At 25.4% G+C, this 20863-nt stretch overlaps 1 protein-coding gene across 2 annotated transcripts in view; it reads left to right on the top strand.

Moving 5' to 3' along the window:
- Positions 1-20863, top strand: part of LOC114121663 (lachesin-like) — a 119967-nt gene that overhangs the window by 33922 nt on the left and 65182 nt on the right. For both annotated transcript variants that reach the window (XM_050206336.1, XM_050206333.1), the window contains exon 2: positions 18029-18135. In XM_050206336.1, coding sequence (XP_050062293.1) covers positions 18029-18135 — 107 coding nt within the window. The remainder of the gene's footprint in view (positions 1-18028; positions 18136-20863) is intronic.

The following is a 20863-nucleotide window of genomic DNA, read 5'->3' as shown; positions in this document are numbered from 1 at the left end:
AATATATTTTGGTTGGAAAAATAAACGGGAAAAGATCCAGAGGGCGTCCTAGGTAGGGATACTCAATATAGTTAATGACAACTTAATAATACACTCACGTGGTATAATAATAGCAAACAGCATAGACAGAATTAGATGAATAAATATTTTAGAAGCAGCGAAAGTCATCCAAGAACCATAAAAGCTCGAAAAGAAGAACAAGCGAAATTTAGAGGGTCAATACATCAAAACCGATTTGATTGACAGTCAAAAATTTAAAACGAATAGTTGCACATCCAAGTGTTTTCGAATGTTATATTAAATTAATTGTATTACTTATGAATTTATGGTTTTGTGATTTTGATTAAATATCATAACTGGTGCATAGTTCTAATGTGATTTTATATAAATGTGTGCTTTATTGATGCATACCAGTGCATGTGTTATTAAACGATTTGATTTTTGGGAAAACTGTGCTGAATCAATGGATAAAAGTGTGTGGATTTTAACAACAAAATGCGCTGTTATAATGATCTCTGGTTACAAACACGTGTTTTATGTAGTTAGGCCACTAATAAATCAATGGATTCGCTACCAGCTCAAGTCACCTGCAATTACAATGAACGAACAAAATATATGAATAATATTGTTGAAATTAATAAAACGAAAAATTTGTAAAGAGTCAATCATACTTTTTATACGTGTATTAGTTACAAAAAAAGTATTTCAAAACATAATCGATTGGTTATGTATTTCTGGTTGATGGGATACATTTATAATTTCATAGGGGTTCATCAATAGAGAATTATTCGAAAACGTTAAAAAGATATTTTCTACGTATTTTACAATACAAATTAATCATTTAATCAAAAAATATCGCTGTCAGATTAATATTTATATCTGCACTGTGCCTATTTCATGATTGCTCGCTTTAAATTATGCTCAAAATAACCAATAGTAATTTATGTGAGTTTAAATATAAAAATATTAAAAGGATTTATAATTGAAAATTACAAAACTAATAATTATCAAAAATGATTTGTATTGTATTAATTATTTTTTAAATAATTAAATTCTTAAAATGTATTTAAAATTAATTTTGCTCTTAATTATTGATAATTATCAAAAAAAAAAAAAAAAAAACAAAAATAATAATAAAGTATTGTGCGCATTGTTTTTAAAATATTATTACCAGTTTTTTATTATTATTGTAAACACAATTTTTGAGAGTACAAGCAATCTGTAATTTGTAGTAAAAAAATTCTTCATAATGTTGGTATTTTCAAAATAAGTTAGTAATAAAATCTATATTTTACTCAAATCCACATTGATTAAATACTTAAAAATAAATAAATTAATTTACTTATAAAATGATTATAGTGATTATACATAATTCGATTTAAAATGATAAATTTAATTTAATATAAAATGTATATTTTCTACTAAACCATTAGTAATAAACTTTTTAAAATGACTTAAGTTTGTATCAAATAAAAAAAAATAAAAAATACTAAGGTATCTTTGAAAATTATTCATAATATAAGCATTTCAATTTATATATATTTTTGTTATAGATCTTATAGATTTTGAAACAATATCATGTTAATTATTATTATTTACAAAAATTAATATATTTAACGTCTTAAAATAAACTGTCTCATCAAAAATGTTTCGGTACATAATACATTATTTAGGAATATATATTTTTTTTTGGAAATAAAATGTGATGTTTTTATATTTACTTAATAAACTTATTGAATATGTTGTAAATATATTTAAAAAATGATTACATTCAAAAAAAAAAAAAAAATCTAATCAAAAATCAAATGATATTGTTTTTTTATTTTATTAATAACAAACATATAATTTTTCTTTTATTTTACTTTATAAAATAGCTTATAATTTTTTTATTGTTTATAATGTTTCAAATAGGTACTATAATAACAAGTTTTTATATAGTATATTTACTTGGAATATGAATTTTTTTTATTTTAAATAAATTAAAAGTAAATTGCCTGAATATTAATTTATACATTATATTAGCAATATAGTTTTTTATATAAATAAATAAATATATAATACCTACAATACTTTCATTGTTTTTTATTATACTTTATTGATAAAATACTTTTTGTATTGTAAGAAACATTCAATAAACTGTCAATAGTTATTAGATATAAATAAATTAGTTAATACACTATAAAGGTTTAACACCAAAATTTGCAGACTTATAAATTAGTGCACTTTTTCTTATATAGTTGAAATGATAAACTAAACCATTCCGTTTAAATAAATCAAGCTTGATCATAATATTTAATTCTGACTTTTTTTTTTCAATAATATATTGAAAACAATATGCATTAACTAGAATATTCTCTAAACATTTCAACTATTTCTGTTAAACAATTACTTGTGATTTACAGATAATAATTAATAATTTGATTAATTTTGAGTTGATTTTGATTCAACATGGAAATTAGGCCTAGCATACGTATACATAGTTAAACAAAGAAGCTCATCTTTTAGTTCATATTAATTGGTTGAACAAACATTTTTCAATAAAACGATAAAAAAAATAAATATAGATTGAATGAGTAATATGGTATAATAATAAAATACCAAAATATATTATAAAACTGTGTCAACTAAATAAAATATAATTATGGCCGAAAGCATTAAAAATAATATCAATAATGGATTAATTAAGAAAAGAAAAATGTTATTCATAACTACAAAACTCTCGTTGTCAAAAATAAACAATGATTTTAATTAATTCTGTTTAAAGTATAACTTAATAAAACTCGTGAAATAAAATACTCGTAAAAGAGTTTTTGGTATTTGAATATGAAAATTAACTAAAATGGTAAAATGATATTCAATTGTTTATCTTTTGAATTGTTTAACCTAATTGCATTTTACTTAAATGCAGATCTGTAATATATAATATATATACATTTTTTAACTAATATTTTTTTTTAATCGTATTGCATTACGATGTTTGTACATCAGAAAGACCTTATTATGTTTAACATGTCTAATTTATACATATATGTAGATAAATACACACATAGATAGTTATTATATGTATTTGTTAATACAATAATAATAGTAACATAATAATTACCTTCTTTATTTGTTACTAATATATTATAATATCTATATATAATGCATGTATAATGTGTATCATAATATTTAAACGTGTCGAATAGGTTACATACTTATTACATGATACATTTTTAAAACACAATAACTGTATAGTTTGTGTGTTGAATAAATTGTTGGGTAGATATTATTTTGAATAAAAAATCATAACATGATGCGTAATTAGGTAAAACAGAAAAATTGAATCATTTTAGAAAATATTATTATTTAATATTTTTGAAAACAATTCCAATATAAAACATATGTACCTAGAGTAGTTTAACTTTTTTCAGTAAAATTAAGTATAATATTTATTTATTTAACATTATCATTAAAATATAATTCATGATGATAACAAACCAATAAGATGAGATAATACGCATCATACAATATCACACATAATATTATATAAATAATAATATTTATGCATATTATAAATGCAGTATATAATAACTCATATTAAATATTACTAAATAACATACAATATGAGTTATAAGCATTCCGTAGGTATTATAGTTTGTATTTAATTTCTCACATGACATTCATTTTCATACTAAATTTTTATATAATTTTAAATATTCACTGAAAATAGTTTGCATCTTATATTTAAACGTAAAATATTTTGTGTAGATACTTATATGTTGATAACATTTGTAAATATTAAATACCTATAGAATCAAAAATTAATCTTATGTATAAAAATGAAATATTGTTCATTAGTAAAAACATACTTTGAAAACTAAAAACAGATGGACCGTTTGAACTCAATTTTTTTTTTATATCTGTAATAGTTCAAGTAAGGTTTTTATGAAAAAAAAAATTGAAAAAGTTGTGAGGGAAAATAAAAAAATCGGTATAAACTGAAACTGTTTTTTTTTTTTTTTTGATGGGATTAGTGAATGAATATGCGTGTACAACAAGAAGAATGTTTGTAAAGTTAGTATAAAATTAAAAAAATCCTTATAGTTGAATCAATGGTTATTATTATATACTATATACTAGATATCTAAGTATTGAAATCAATAAATTTTAAATATAATGTAATTTTATAATAAATACGTAAAGTTTGTTTGTTTATTTGTCTGCGTTAAACTCTGAAACTACAAGTCGGATTAAAAAATTATTTTTACGCTTGGATATCCCAACTCTTTAGAAAGATTTTAAGCTATATTTAATAATACGATACCTCTATCTTAGAGGTTGAAAAAAAAGTCAGGAAGAATTCTAATCTAAAATTAAGTAATAATACGGACGGACGATGAGAAGTAGTGAGTTGGGGCCTAAAAATGTTCATAATGTCAATTACTGATAAAATAATTTTATACAATTCATGATATTATAGAGGCTACGATATTTTGAACTTTGAAGTGCCATTTTTTATAGGCGATGAATCCATGAATAAATCTAGTTATTTATAAATTATTAGCATTTTAAATATAAATAAGTAGAGTTGACTTGTTAAATGACCGCTTAATGTAGCCCATACATGAAATACCCTGATAATCGACAAATTTCTGATAGACTGCTATTCTGGTCTTGGTCTTCGATTACTCAGGTTAGGACATAAAGGTATATATATATATATATATATATATATGGTAGACGTACCAAAAGGTGATTATCCATTTTGGACTTCTATTATGGCATAGTGCCCATGCATTAATTATATATAACTATCTATAATAAGTATCGCCTGAAGTGTAAACATTCATTTCACTCATGTAACATAAAATGATATTCTATATATTAAACCGTTGAAAAAAAATTCAATGTATACAGGGTAAAAGTAAAAATAACCTAATACGTATCTATCGTACAAATAATAATATAAAAACTATATTTTAGCGAAGTGTTTGTGTTACTTAATAATAGCCTAAATATGTAATTAAACTATAAATGCATGGCTTACATTAATGAAGTAAGTCCTTGAATTAAACCAATTTAATTGTGTATGTAAAATCATAAGTGATAATAAACACAATATTGAATCAGCTTGTCATAAATACCTGACACTAAGTAAAATCAACTATATGTTGGGAAATATTGTTTTGCTTATAAAGAATTTTTATTTTTTATAGCTGACCCGAAAAACGTTGTTTTAAAAGTGTTTCAGAGCATTGTTGCATCATCAGTATTCTACGTGTATGTCAAATTTCAGCTAATACACGAATTCCATTGAAAAAGGCACTTTCAGTTTTTTCCTGAATTTTTCAATATTCTGGATAACTTTTACAATTTTTCTTTCAGTAAAAATCTCATTTGGACTAATACAAATATTAAAAAAAAAAAAAAAATGAACCCAATCAGTCAATTTGTTTTCAAATTATGCTATTACCAAAGAGCAGAATATCGTACATATATATATAAAACGTATAAAATATACAGAGACAGGAGATCTCGTAAAATATATCTACGGGGCAGTGTTTCGAAGAAAATACGTCGTTTTCTTTTTCAAATTTATCTCGAAAATCCACACGACTTTAGCCTGAAAAACGTTATAATATAGTATGTGTGTGCACCGGGTGTTGGAGGGGAAAAAAGTATAACAAGAAAAAAATAAAGAGAACAAAACGACATAGGAGAGACGAGGGCGGTGAGTGGGCAAGCGTGTGGCACACGCACTTTATTTGTTTCTCCGGGTGGGCCGATAAAGGTCCAACGTCCGTGGGAATTCGGACATGCCAACGCACAAAAGGGCCCGGCGCGCACGCGTCACACCTACTAAATAATTCGGGAGTTTATTTTGCGTACACCCTTACGCGGGTTGGAAGACGGTAGATATGGTATAGGGACAAAAAAATAGGAACAAAAACAGACGGCGAACTGAAAACAAACGCGTGGGAAAAAAATCGACGTTTCTCACTTTTTTTTTTTTTTTTTTTGATTCTGTTTTCACTTTTTCTCCGTCATACACTTTCATAGGTTAAATATACGCACAAATAATATTTTTTATTTTCTTTAACGCTTATATATTTTATATACAAATAAAAAATATCTATGTATATTATTATTATACGTACAAATATTCACCTCTGTCGGTGTGCACTGCACTGCTGTCAGCAATATCTCTTCCCCTACCGCCGACACACATACACGAGTTTTCCTCGCGTTTCACCCCGTTGAAAGTGTGTTCTTGTTATTGTTATTCCCGAACGACGCTTTTTATTCGAATCCTAATACGACGTCAATCACTTATAGGTCTGCTCCGCACCCACCAACAACGATCCACTACACTCATAAATATAGATTTATACGGTTTGCGATGTGCATTTACTCACAGGGCATGAAAAAAATAACTCTAAATATTTATTGTATTGTATATAAACAAATCGTGGTAGCCACGAAATACTCCCGAGAAAACCGTTGTTTTTGTTTTGTTTTGTTTTTATTTTTTTTTTTTCTGAAGGATTTCCCGTAGCGTTCGTAAACTCTGAACTTAGGCCGAAAATCACATTCAACGCATTTGAATTCAATTACATCTAGAACGCGTGGTCTAAATAATGTAATCGTATCATACCAATGGCAATGTGAAAAACTGGACATAAACATAATTAAATTCACCATGAAGAAATACAAAAATGTATGCACATAAATACTTCCGTACTGAAGTTAATATGTTACTATATTTATGGCTCTTATTTTGAATATATAGTAAAGTTCTTTTAAAATACAAAAATGTATTTAAAATACAATTAAGTATGCTATTCTATAAGGTATATATTATCAAATTTTAACAATTTATAGAAATTCTGTACCGAATATTTTCATGCACGAGTTCAATTTTTAAACTACTATAAAATATACTATAGAGTATTCTAAAATATTCTCAAGAATAAAGTTCCCGAAATTTAATATCATTATAATATTACACGTCTAAAATATTGATAATTTAATATAGAATATTATGTTATTGGCACTAGACGAAAAATAAATTGAATTACCTAAAAATATAGTCTCTACACATTATCATCAAGATCACTATAAGACTTATCGTCTGCATTTGCATGCATGGATACAATATTATAGCTTAAGAAATAAAACGTTATGGCGTTTATATGGTTTGGTATATAGATTAGGATATATAATATATAATGGTTCAGCCAAAAAACCAAAATAATAATATTAATAATAATAACGATGATCGGATATTGCAAAAAAAATAAAATGGCAAAGAAATACAAAGCCAAGTGTTGAGGGACGAACGGATGAGGTATAAAAGATATTGAAATAGGATGTGACTTTTATTCTATTACCGCGGTCGTGGAAAAAGTATCTCTCTCACGGCCTTTCGTACGCTTTAGATCATAAAACAGGTAGACCGAGTTCTTTCGCTGCGGTTTTTTGGAATACACACACGTGCACATGCACTTCCGCAAGAGCGGGTAAATAGACGGGCAACGGTCAGGAAGGGGTCAGGCCCAACACTTGGTCGGTAATTTATTTTATGAGATAAAACGCGCTCACGCCAATTCGCTATCCTCTCTTTTTCACTTTACGTTCACAACATGTGGTCCCCCTTTAAAAGGATCAACATTTTTTTTTTATTCTTTCGTTATTTATATATTATATTTGTATGTATGTGTATATTTTCCATAAAAGATATATCACGTTCCTTTCGATTTACCGACATTTTAATATCACTCCGTGTGAGTAACGATAAACTTTAATAAGTCACCTATGCGTTTTCGTTAAAAAAAAGAACACACTGTTCGGAGATAGAATAATAATATTTTTTAATTAAGCTAAAGTGGTTATAAACTAATTTGTTTTTTTTTTTTTTTAATTTACTTATTTTCGAAGTTCGACGACGACCAATTAAGTCTATAAACGGTTTAAAGTTAATTAATATTATATTAATATATATATTAGTATTATGTTTGACAAAAAAGCTATTAAGGAAAAAACCACCTCATATTCATCAATCATACCTACCAACCATACCTATGTCCGAAATAACTAACAAATTTTACTTTTTAATTTCAGTTAATGCACAAGATAATATTTTTAAATACCTTTAAACTGGTATATGTCAATTTTAAATCGCTTTTATTTATTACATTTGCATATAAAAAAATTAAAAAATTATTATAATTTTGTTTATGTACTTTTATTTTTTCGCAGTAATAAACTTGTTTGAGTGGTACTGAAGTTGACGTGATATTTCAGAGTTCCGCCTATATTTTTATATTAAAGTATTAAATACTATCGTTTAACGACTTAAGTTCATATTTATTTTATCTGTAAATAATATAAAGTTATACTTAATAGTTTTTAAGAAATAAGAATCAATAAGTGTAATAAAGTACGAATTTTAATTTTTATATTCTTTATAAGTTTTCAATTGTTTATAGATGCCTTAAGAATTAAGCTGAACAATGTAACTGTAAATGATGATAAAAATGTAAAAGCAATAGTCACATTGAATAAAAAATTAAGTTATTATATTAACGCAATCGTAAACAAATATTGATTTTAATTAATAATATTTGTATTGTTAGTGTCTAAAATTTATTAGAAGTAATGATAATTACCAATTAGTATAACGTTAATAATTAATTTAAAACTGATATAAGTTACCTTGTTATAGGTTATACATATTTTAATATTATTTATAAAAACAAAAATAAAAAAGTCTACACGTTACAATGTATTATGATGTTTTTATAATAACTAAAATATGTCATAACGTTAGTTTGTTAGGTTTTTAATAATAAAAATGAAAACGAAAAAAAAAAAATTTAATTTATACATTGTGTAAAATCATGTAATTGTTAACATTTACATAGATACCACACTTTATTATTGTGTTATATTATAGGAAATTTTTATCTGAAAATATAGGTTTAACAAGGTACAATATATCAATTATAGGTTTATTCATATTACATGTATATTACGCACAAAATTTTAATGCCATTAAATATTTATGGAATATTGTCAATTTGAGAGTTTCAAATAACTTACTGCATTAGTGATATATATTAAAAATGAACTAAATAATTTTATGGATCAAATTTAAAATTAAAATAATGATAATTTATGAAAAAACAGTAGGTATATTATTATTAAAAAAATAAACTTATTTTTACATTTGAAAATGTTTACAATATGTTTTCAAAATATGTTAAGATGAAACTCCAAGAATTGAGGAAAATGTTTTAATCGAAAAATGACATACTCTCCAACATCGCTCAATGTTACGTATCCTATTTTTTTTTTATTTCATTTTTACTCTTCTACGGAAATTGACCTTCCTTTGCTAGAGGGAAAAAAATGTATGGTATTTTTTTTATTTTTATTTTATCAATGACCTCAAACAATATTTATAGTGTTTCTTTTTTCATATAGAAAATTTCTTAAGCTCTTTTCTATGTATTGCTTATGTATTATAAATTATTTAAAACATAATATATATGTGTAGGTATATATTATATATTATATATTTCTAATTATATTCTTTTTTATACGATCCTTTGTAACTAATTATTAAAAGTGATAATTTTTTTTCAATAGATAATAAAAATAAAATATATGATTACAATAAATAAAAAACAGAAACAATATTTACTTATTTGGTTTACGTCTGAAAATAAAATTAATAATATTGTTATTTAAATTTAAAATAGTAGCATTTTTATTTCATTAATATAATTCATCAAAATTGTGTAAGGAGCAATCGTAGATCCAAAATATATTTACAAGGTGGTGGTAGGGGATTGGGATCAATGAACATGTTGATTATCGATGGTCGTGGCAACCATTTGCGTATCCTATTTTATCGGCTGCCAAAAACAAAATTCTAAAATTCACCAGTCTTAGGGGGGGGGGGAGAAAATAGATACCTTTTATACGTTTTGAATGTATACTTGAGTAAGTTACTGTAAATTCTATCATTAATTACAACATTAATAGAGAATAAATCGTTAATTTTTATTTAAATATCAGATTTTCTAAAAATTACAATTTTAGTATGAAAAATAGGTATAAAACCCATTTTTTTTTGTATGTTAAAAGCAAAAATACAAAAAAATATTTTTTAAATTTTTCAACAAAAACAAATTCCCCATCATATATTATAAAACAAACAATTCAAAAATTAAAATTATCTATTTTATGATATTATAAGGTATTAATCGTTATACGTCATTTTTAAAATGGGATAGTCCTTTTTGTTTATTTGAACAACAAATTAAATTATTCCTTAGTACCAACAAACTTAATACGGGACACTTTAAAATGACAATGATAATTTACACGTTAAAATGTATTATTTTTTCACTTTAAATGATCATTCGAAATTGTAATTGGTACTGAATAAATTATACTTAATTTTTTCTCGATTTAATGTACATTTCTATATTTCCAGCATTCATTTAATATAAAAATAAAAAGCTTGTAAAATATTCTATTAGGCCTGTTCAGCTTCAACGGTATTTGTGTGTGTGTGTGTGTGTGTGTGTGTGTGTGTGTGTGTGTGTGTGTGTGTGTGTGTGTGTGTGTGTGTGTGTGTGTGTGTGTGTGTGTGTGTGTGTGTGTGTGTGTGTGTGTGTGTGTGTGTGTGTGTGTGTGTGTGTGTGTGTGTGTGTGTGTGTGTGAGCTAAAGTAATGTTATTTTACATAAATCTGACGATTTATTATTGTTGTTTATCGTTGAACGCATTTTTACAATGTTTGCTATAATATTATGATTGTTGAGACTTTTATTCGTTTGTATCTTGTTTTTTTATTTTTGATTGTAATACTTTTCATAAATTTGTCATAAGGAGGTGGTTAAACGGGACGGTATTTTAAGCATGCGTGTTACGGTGCATCTCATACAATATCTTTCCTATCATATCTTTATTCATATAGCTTTTGTATTGAACCAATTTTACGATAACGAAAATAAAGTTATTAAATACGAAACAGTATCCATACATCTGGGGATTGAATTTGTAAATAAAGTGTCAAATAATAAAAGAAAATCGAGGTTATTTGTCGTGTAAACATTTAATTGAAAAAGACCATTGTAGTTTTACATTTACAACATAATTGTATTAGTGAGTAAATCATTCTATTGTTCACACAAATTCAAAAATATACTATTATACACTTATATGTGTTGGAATATAATATTATTTTATGAAACAGTATACTTAGGTATACTTTCAAATTAAGCACATATTATATGATAATATTATTTTACATTACCAACTATATTATCCAACCATATCCAACAAAAAAATGTACATATATATTTTATATTTTACAGTATCATCGGTATTTTTCAGTCTAACTAATTTAAAAAAAAAATGAACACAATTTATCTGCCAGCACATTTTATTGAACTTTTGAATATAGAATTTTAACAAGTTTCTTCAACATCATGAAAATTCGAAAATTATTTTGAAGTTAAAAATGATTTATATTCAAAGGTACCTAAGATTTAAAAATGTAACAAAAGGTTAAAAAACGATAATTTTGATAATAAATAAATTATATAAATTTAACATACAAAAAATATTAGCGAAATAAATAAATTTAAAAAGCAATGTTAAAAAATATACTTATTTATAAAATCTTATACTCTGACAGGTCGTCTTTGTTCAGAACCATGTTTCATATACAATTATATGCCATTGAATTTAAATATTTATTATATTTCTAATTATAGTAACTTACTCCCCGTCTTCTATAAAGTATACTATGTAAATATTTGTACCCACTGTAAACCTTAGCATATTTATATATTATATACATTATGGTTTTAAGTTATGTTTTATTTATTTTTCAATTGTTAAAAAATATACAATTAGTTGTAGGTGTTGAGGATTTCCGAAAAAATACTTGAAATTTCCACTTTTATCTCTCCTAGTTTGCATTATATGTGGATATTCAACGTGTCTTACAGTAAATAGGTACCAAGACTAGTACGTAAGAAGACTATTATCATAAACCTACACTATTGCAAATAGTTGTAATTCAAAACTGAATAGTTAAAAACATGTAGACAAAATAAAGAATTAATCATAATGTTCGTAAAAAAAAGTTAATAATTTCATTGCAATTTTTTATTGATTGCGTAAAAATATATTATTGATAAATACCAACAACAAATAAATTTCATATTAAAATCATAAAACAAATAGTATTTAAAATATAATTTTTTTTGAATTTGGCACAGGACATATAAGTTTATGATACGAGTTAAATGGTGCTGGTAACTTCTTAGCTGTAATAATATTATTATACAATGTGCATGAATATCCTTCTGTCTAACTGCCCTGTCGGGAAAATGATTTCATGCTCATAAATTATTTCTATCTTAATCATCTAGACGTCGTGCTATTTGAATACCGTCAACAGAGAACAGTTCCCTAGACATGGCAATCATCGTGTTGTTTTATCGTACTGGTGAGTAAGTTGTCGTCAGACGCTTTAACCATCTTCATGATACGCTATGCTTGAGACCAGGGCTATTGTCGCAAGAAATAAAAATGAGGTTTGTCGGCATCGTAATAGATTCTTTATAATAAACATCACAAATGTATTTCAATATCAATGATTTTTCGTGGTCTTGATAATATGATAGGTACATATTTTTCATAAAAATTAAATCAATAAAACATTTAAAATATTGAGTGGAGAATGAATTGAGAAACAATTCAAAGTGAGTGTTTTTATTTTAGTTGATTTTATATTACACGTTATTACATTTTCGCCAACAAAGAGACAAAGATTACTTCAAGAATCCCATAGTTTTGAAGCATATTAAGCACTTGGTAAAATTACAAGTTTAACTCTTTTAATTTTTAATTATGCTGCTACTCACCCTAAGATTTTTATACGAAAATATTTGAAAAAGAACAAATATTTTTCTGTGGGCGTTTTCATAGTATACTTGGAAACCATCATCATTTTTTTTCAATGATTTATATACCAATATCCTCAACGGGTACATTAATTGAACAGGTATCATTGTGACCATTTGTAAAAATAATTATTTCCTGGAAAGTTAAATAACAAATCATACACTTAGTTTGTATAGTTAATATCTCAGATAAACTGCATGAACTGCCAGACGCTGTTGTTTATAAACTTTTATCAAAAAAAAAAAAAAAAAAATGAATAAGAGAACCAATAATAATAAAAATTTTAGTTCACTCAAGCGTTATACAATATATGGTTTCATATTAAAATCTATCTTCCACCCTCTTCAAACGTTTCATCACATTGTTCGATTGATTAACACATTTTTTGGTAAAAATCATTAAGACATTATATTTTTTTTATGTTAATAGTATTGTCAGTCTAATCGTGTCCATCTAGATAAAAACTGTCACTGTCATAAAAAATAATTAATTTTATTAAAACAATATTGGTTACGTGCGTGTACGTATATAACATAATACATAATTTTTAAGCTTATGTGAGATCGTTTGTATCTTTGAGTGTACAATAACAGTAATGATAATGTTTGGTCGTTATCACAGTCGTTTTACAAGCGTGGCGCGAGAGAAAAAAAAACGGTGACTCGAAAACCAACCCGTCCGCGAATATAGTCTCTTAGTAGATCACTGAGACGTATTTTCAGTATACAGAGTGATTATTTTTACATAAAACACTCATTATAATATGCTTTTAGTTTCAAACAGTGTTTTTATGAAGATTTTAATGAATACAAAATATAGATCCAGTAACGACGGATATAGCTATACAACTATTAAAAATGTAGGCTTTTGGAATTAACTAAATTACATCGATCATCTTAACTTTAAATAATTGAAAATAATTTTAGTTACATATAAGTTTTTATTTACTAATGGATATTACAAGAAAATGATTCTGTTTAGGTGTAAAACCATACGACATCGTATATTTTAAAGGTTACATTATGAAAAAAACATTTTTATATATATAAAAAAAAATAAATATTCTTTTCAGGGTAAACAGTAACAATAATGTTTTCTGTTAAAAGAATCACCCGGTATACGAACACTATAACCACTACAAGTAAATCGGTGACTGTTCGTTTTCCATTTCAGAGTATTTCCCGTTATTTCCAGCTGCAGCACATTTAATGAACAATAGTTTTCTACTTGTTCCTAGTACTGGAGATGGTACCAGTTGGTTTTCCTTGTTTTATTTACATCAACTCGTGTACGAATTATATGTTTCGTGTAAATTACATTTTTCCACAGCAGGATGAGTAGGTACACCTCTAATACCAACCGAATGAATTTTTAAACCAATTATCGTAGTAGAAAAAAATGTGTTAAATTGCTATCGTTACATTTTTTTTTTTTTTAGTTAAATTTAATAACCACAATATTACGTAATATAATACTTTTAAAAACAATTCAACTGAAATTTTCTGTGGGATTCAAATAAACTATTATTTCTATATAACTCATTTTTTAATTTTAGCATTTTACTAATAACCATTAACAAGATGTAAAGTTCGAGACATACTTATGGAAATACCATGATATTAATATAGGTGTCTAATGTTTGCGTAAGTCTTAAAAGTCGATTACAAAAAAATTATGCACATTTAAAATTGTATAGTTTATTGTTAGACATTAGAGTTCAGTGTATTTAGCTAGGTAAGACAAACATTTTGCATTTAATATAATAAATTGCAAAAATAACTGTAATTTATTTTTAGTTGTGTATATTTAAATACTATTTATAACTTTCACTCATTCAGCTCGTTAAAATAATTATTGATCGATAAAACAAAACAATAAAAAAAATATTCTACTGTATGTACAACCGTGAGTAATATAATAATTAATTTTTTAAATTTATTCTCATAAAAATTACATTTTTCTGGATGGAATAGACTCTTTACCATGTAATCTCAACTGTTGAGTCAATAAGAGTAGTTTTATACATAATAAATAGTGTATAAACAAAAAATAAAAAAACAAAATATATTCAAAAAAAATTATTGAATTTTAAAGCTATTTCTTCTGTATTATTATATATATTAATAATTAGTTATGTGGTATAGTATAAACTTAATTTATTTTGATATGAGTCTTACATAATATTGTTATAAGATATCTATTATTTTTATTTTGTTTTATATAAAAACCATTTCTATTAGTTTTAAAAATGTACTTATTTTTAACTGCAACGGGATTGCATTTATTTATTCATTGAGAGAAGTAAAGTTTTCAGCATATACCTTCGGCCTACTCAATTCTTGTCTTGTATATAATTTAAAAATTCATTGTAAGAGGCCGGTTACAATTATTATTCTAAATAATATTATTACAGGTAAATATAATTTTTTATTTTTTTTTTTTACAATAAACTGTTTAGTTTGAAAAATTAAAATTTTAATTTGTTTTAATTCATTCGTATGATTATAAGAGTGCAATATGGATATTATATATTACTAATAATCAGATTAAAATTTTTTCTTAAGATCTTTTTTATTGCATTGTTTTCCTTTTGTATCAATTATTAATTTGAATAATAAACTTTGGGAATATTGTTTATAAAGTTAAAATACTTAAATTATTTAATTTTAATATCCAATTATTTTTATATACTTAGTAGAATATTCTAGATATCGGTTATATTATTTTTCTAATTTTCTATTTAATAACCTAATCCGTTGACCGTTACTCGTTACTTATAAACATGATCAACACGATAATTATTGAAATAAATAAATTATATGTTACTTTTTTTTTTTTTTAAACGTTTTTGTTATACATAACAAACAATTTTATGCAACCATTTTATCTTAGAATATTAAAGTATTTCTATAATTTATTTGATGAATAATAGATTTTACATTTCGTTACAAATCTCGAATAAATAACGTTTTGACGACTTAAAATTCACGCTGTGATAAATTGAAATATAAATTCGTAGTCATCGATGTAGCCCGAGTAGTTCGTCTATTGTCGCTAATGGCTTTAATTTAATTTTAGACTTTTCTCCAGATCGCGTGGCTCTGATTAAGCTCCCACATATTCTGTACCTAAAATCATCGAAACGACCGCGTTCCAATGGTTCGCGAGCGCGGGGGGGAGATGAGACAAGCGCATAGTGCTGGCAATTATTATACTCGTTCGTAATAAAGCCCTGGAAATTCACTGATATATATACGATATACTCGCGCGTATGATTAATGCGAGCTCAGAGTTGTCACTACAAGCTGGAACGCAGTGTGGGGGGAGGTGGCGAGTCGGGTGGTGGACGGTGTGGACCGGCTGCTTTTGACGACGTTTCTACACCCCGGTGAAACCGGAGACCGGGATAAAGGTGAATTGTCCCACGTCCTTTTGTCGTCGGATGTACTCTACCATCGCCGCCGCCCTACAGCACTGCCCGTCTCTTGATCTGTGCAGCCAAAAAACTCGGGGTATATCAAATTTTCGGCCACTTCACGCACGAATAATAAAAACTGGAGTAGAGATTAAATTGTTTTCAGAAAACACGCTATATTATACGTTATATACAAACGCGCACACATACGAATTCATATATTTCGTATTAAAACGCGTGTGTGTCGTGTGTGTGTACTCGCGTGTCTGTAGGTGTATGCATAATATGCATAGAGCCACGTCTCGTTTCAAAGCGACGAAGAGCAGGGTCTCGGTGAACGAGTCGAATGATGAAAACCGGGAATCGTTGCATATAAAAGCACCGGGGTCGCTGAGCAAGGAAAAAGTATTTTAAATTTCATTCGCTTCCACGGTTTATTTTTCGTCCGATCGGGTGTGACTGAGAATAATAATAATTAAGCTACTATAAGTACTATATTGATAAACATGATTATTTTGAAAAACATAATTTGTGTTACACCATCACTGTCACTATTAAAACAATTAAAATAGTAAAATTATATTAAATTATAAAATTCAATTGACCATGGTGTACATTTATTTTGGATTTTTTCTGAAGTGTTTAACTAAAATGTTATATGTCCTTCATAAGTTGTAATATAATTATTGACACAAGTATAATACTACATACACATTTATTTCGTTGGCATGGGTATGTACCTTGTCCCTGTATACGTCTAATAATTTCAGCGTGATGATCAGTGCGCAAGGATAAAAATGTTACTAAATAAATCGTTTTCTACATATTTTTACAATAATACATTTTTCATATTAAACAAAACAATTCTTACTCAATATTTAATTCGATTATCTTAAAATTCAATTTATAAAAATAATATATAATGAATTCGTTTGTAATTGATAAATAACAATTATTAATTTAATAATAAATATATATAAATATATATATACATGTATAAAAACAACGTTTTTTCATAATTATGTTAGTTGTCAATGCCATTACTAATATTTGTGCAATTATTAAAGTATTAAAAATCGGATGAATATAATATTATCAATAAATAATATATTACAATGATTAACGAGTTATGACAAGTTTTGTGTGACTGAGTGACTTATCATTAGTTTGTTGTGACTCAGTTTGATTATAAATTCAATATCTGGTCTTGGTCTCAAGTTTATTCATAACTCTAGGTATACGTTTGTTAAAATGTGTATGAAATAATATATACATAGTTATGTTTTTATATTTTATTAGTTATTGTAATATTATGATAAATGTTATTAATAAATAAAATATAATATTATGTGTAAGATAAATTTATTTTGATTAATTGCATATGAAGTGTTTTAATGCAGGACATTACATGATAATAATATTAGCTTACATAGGTATACAATAACTTAAATTTAATTTAATAAAACAAAAACGTAGCTTTTGTTTTATTTAAACGTAATACAATTATAATATAATATAGTGCCATTTAAAAGTCAGATCCAATTTTAATGCAATACAAACTTAATCATTTTAGTTATTATTATAATTTAATATTTAATAATTTTTTAAAAAATTTTAAATTATAAATAAATTTGTTTTATAGTATTGACCGACGATCCGAATTTCGCAGAGCCTATACCAAATGTTACAGTGTCGCTTGGGAGAGATGCATCCCTTCCATGTGTAGTCAACAATCTCGGCACGTACAAGGTAAGATGCCACGTACATATTATTATTATTATTAGTAGTAGTAGTAGTATTATTATATAGAGAAAAGTACTTCATAAATCATTTCAGTGAAATGTATTTTCAAAAGATTTACGACCGACAATTTTGGGTTACCTACGTATATATTATTATATACCATTACATTGACCAATCAAAGGTTCTAGTATATATTGAGAATATAAATGACTATTATATACTATTTTTGTATGTGGTGTTTGAAATAAAACTTCTTTTATTAACTTTAATAGGTGTTATTCGCCTTATTAAAAATTTAAATACAAATCACACTATATTATTACAATATAATATAATCAAGAATAATAATCGTATGGTTGATTATTTCAATTACAAATACATATTTCACAATGTGAATATTAAATAGTTTTCAAATACCTAAAAAATAAAATAATAATAATATATAATATCTAAAACATTATTAAAAACATAAAAAAAAAATCAATAAACATTTATTGTTGACAATCTGTCAACTCGTCAGGTACTCAGGTTTTAAGTCGTCGGTTGAATAATACATATTTAAATATAATAATTATAACACGGCGTAATAAATAGGCAAAACAGGTACAAATAAATATTTTGTATGAACATTAAAGGATTGATTTATTTTATTACTAAGCTACCTAAACGGTGTTTTTAATAAATCTGTGATAAATAAACATAACAATGATTATTAAAATATTATAAAAATAAAACGAATTTAATAATTATTTAAATTCAGCCAAACAATACTACCAAGGATTAAGGATAATACAATTATTATTATTATATACGCATGTAATGTACAACGGTGTAGTACATTATCCACCGAGAAAACATATCTATGCTTAATAACCATTGCCCAATACATTGCTTGTAGCGTAAACTGGATTCACAAAATATATAAATAAAATCGTTCAGTATCTTAGTTATTTTCATCCAAATGGAAATTATTATAATTTTAGTATTACTTTGGTGTCTGATTTTACGTAACGCATGTTTTAACCATATCATAATATGAATTAGGTACATTGTATTGTAAAACTTGTAATGTGTAACTTACTTTTAAATTAGTCATTCTATTTTTATTTTTATATTCCTATATATATATATTTATGTTACATTTTTAACAATAACAGTCATAATAACTTAAGAGAAAATTAAACAGCAACATATTACTCAAATCTTGATTTAATGTGAAATAAATTTAAAAATAATAATAATTATCTATTAATATTTATTGTAATAATTGATTTTTCAATTCAATCAAAAATATATGGTGATTTAAATAATTTTTATCATCAAAAATTAAAAATCGCAATTTTTAAAAAATATGTATATTTATGTTTAGATAATTGGTATAGAAGAGTTAGTATAAGTTAGATAGTTATAATTATGTAAAGTGTTTGACTTACTCTATTCTATACCAAGGTTCACTGATTGAATACGTTCATCAACACTTCTATAATTTCACTATATATAATACATATGTATATAATTCAAAAGGTCTAATATCCTTCTCACATATTCCTAAATAATAAAAATATCACATAACCTAAAGGTATGTTGTCTTAGGATAAGTAAATGAAAGTTAATTACATTTGTTTGTTCGTAAACAAGGGTGTAATTATTGACTTTATTTATATTCCATTTACGCTAGTTAAACTTAATTTACATGTCCTTTACTCTTGTATCTATAATTATTTTTATGTTCGAGTATACTCAACGCGTTACGATAGAATCAACTTTTAGTTCCGGTTGAAGCATTTAAAAATAGTTTTTACTCATCCTTTTTATATTTTCTTATAATTAATTATTTTAACATGTTCATACAGCCAAAACCTATTTTGATTTTCGCTTTTTTCATTTTATTATTTATCATTTGTGCATTTGTAAAAAAATTCAGTTCAATAAATTCAGTCTGACATCATAACAAATAGAAATGCATTATATAATATACTCTAATTTCTAAGTAGTATGTAGTTATGAAAAATGTATTCAGTAGCAAATGTAAAAACTAAAAAGTAAATACAAAATATTGATATTGTATATATTTTAATGCAATCAATGATATTAATTATAGTATAATTATATTCCATAGTTTAATATAATTATTTGAATACATTTTTTTTTTTTTTTAAGACTCTAACCATAAAATTTCCAATTCAAAACTAAATGTATTGGGATGGCACGTATCATGTATACATTTACTATGTATATGATCTGTATTGAGATCATGTACAGGCATATAGAGTTTCCGGATGTGTTCTTACAACAGAGTTCGACATTACCCCATATCAACCTCACTTGTGTGGTCACGTACCGGACTCGGGCTTGAATACATATGTTTTCGTTAGCTGGACAAATTGAACCGTCTTCCACGGAAGACCGCGTATAGATTTAAAAATTTTATTTATATTTTATTTTCATTCACAAGGATTTTTAGTTTTTACACATATATAATAGCTATAGACCACAGTGTAGGAATTCGATAATGCATAGATATTTTAAGAAACCATTAAATTTTTAATTGTTATAATATAATACATTTAAAATTAGTTTTTATACAAATAATTGATTATCTTAAAGCATCTGATCATACTTCTAAAGTTATGAACTATTATGTAGAGACTTTTATAAATATTAATATATTTTAACTAACCTTTGTGAACATAAGAATAATTTAAAATAAATAAAACGTCAAAATTAGCATACA

Source organism: Aphis gossypii, chromosome 1, assembly GCF_020184175.1.
Source record: "Aphis gossypii isolate Hap1 chromosome 1, ASM2018417v2, whole genome shotgun sequence".
Taxonomy (NCBI): Eukaryota; Metazoa; Arthropoda; class Insecta; order Hemiptera; family Aphididae; genus Aphis; species Aphis gossypii.
Note: the sequence above shows the minus strand (reverse complement) of the source record. Positions and strands in the feature narration are given on the sequence as shown.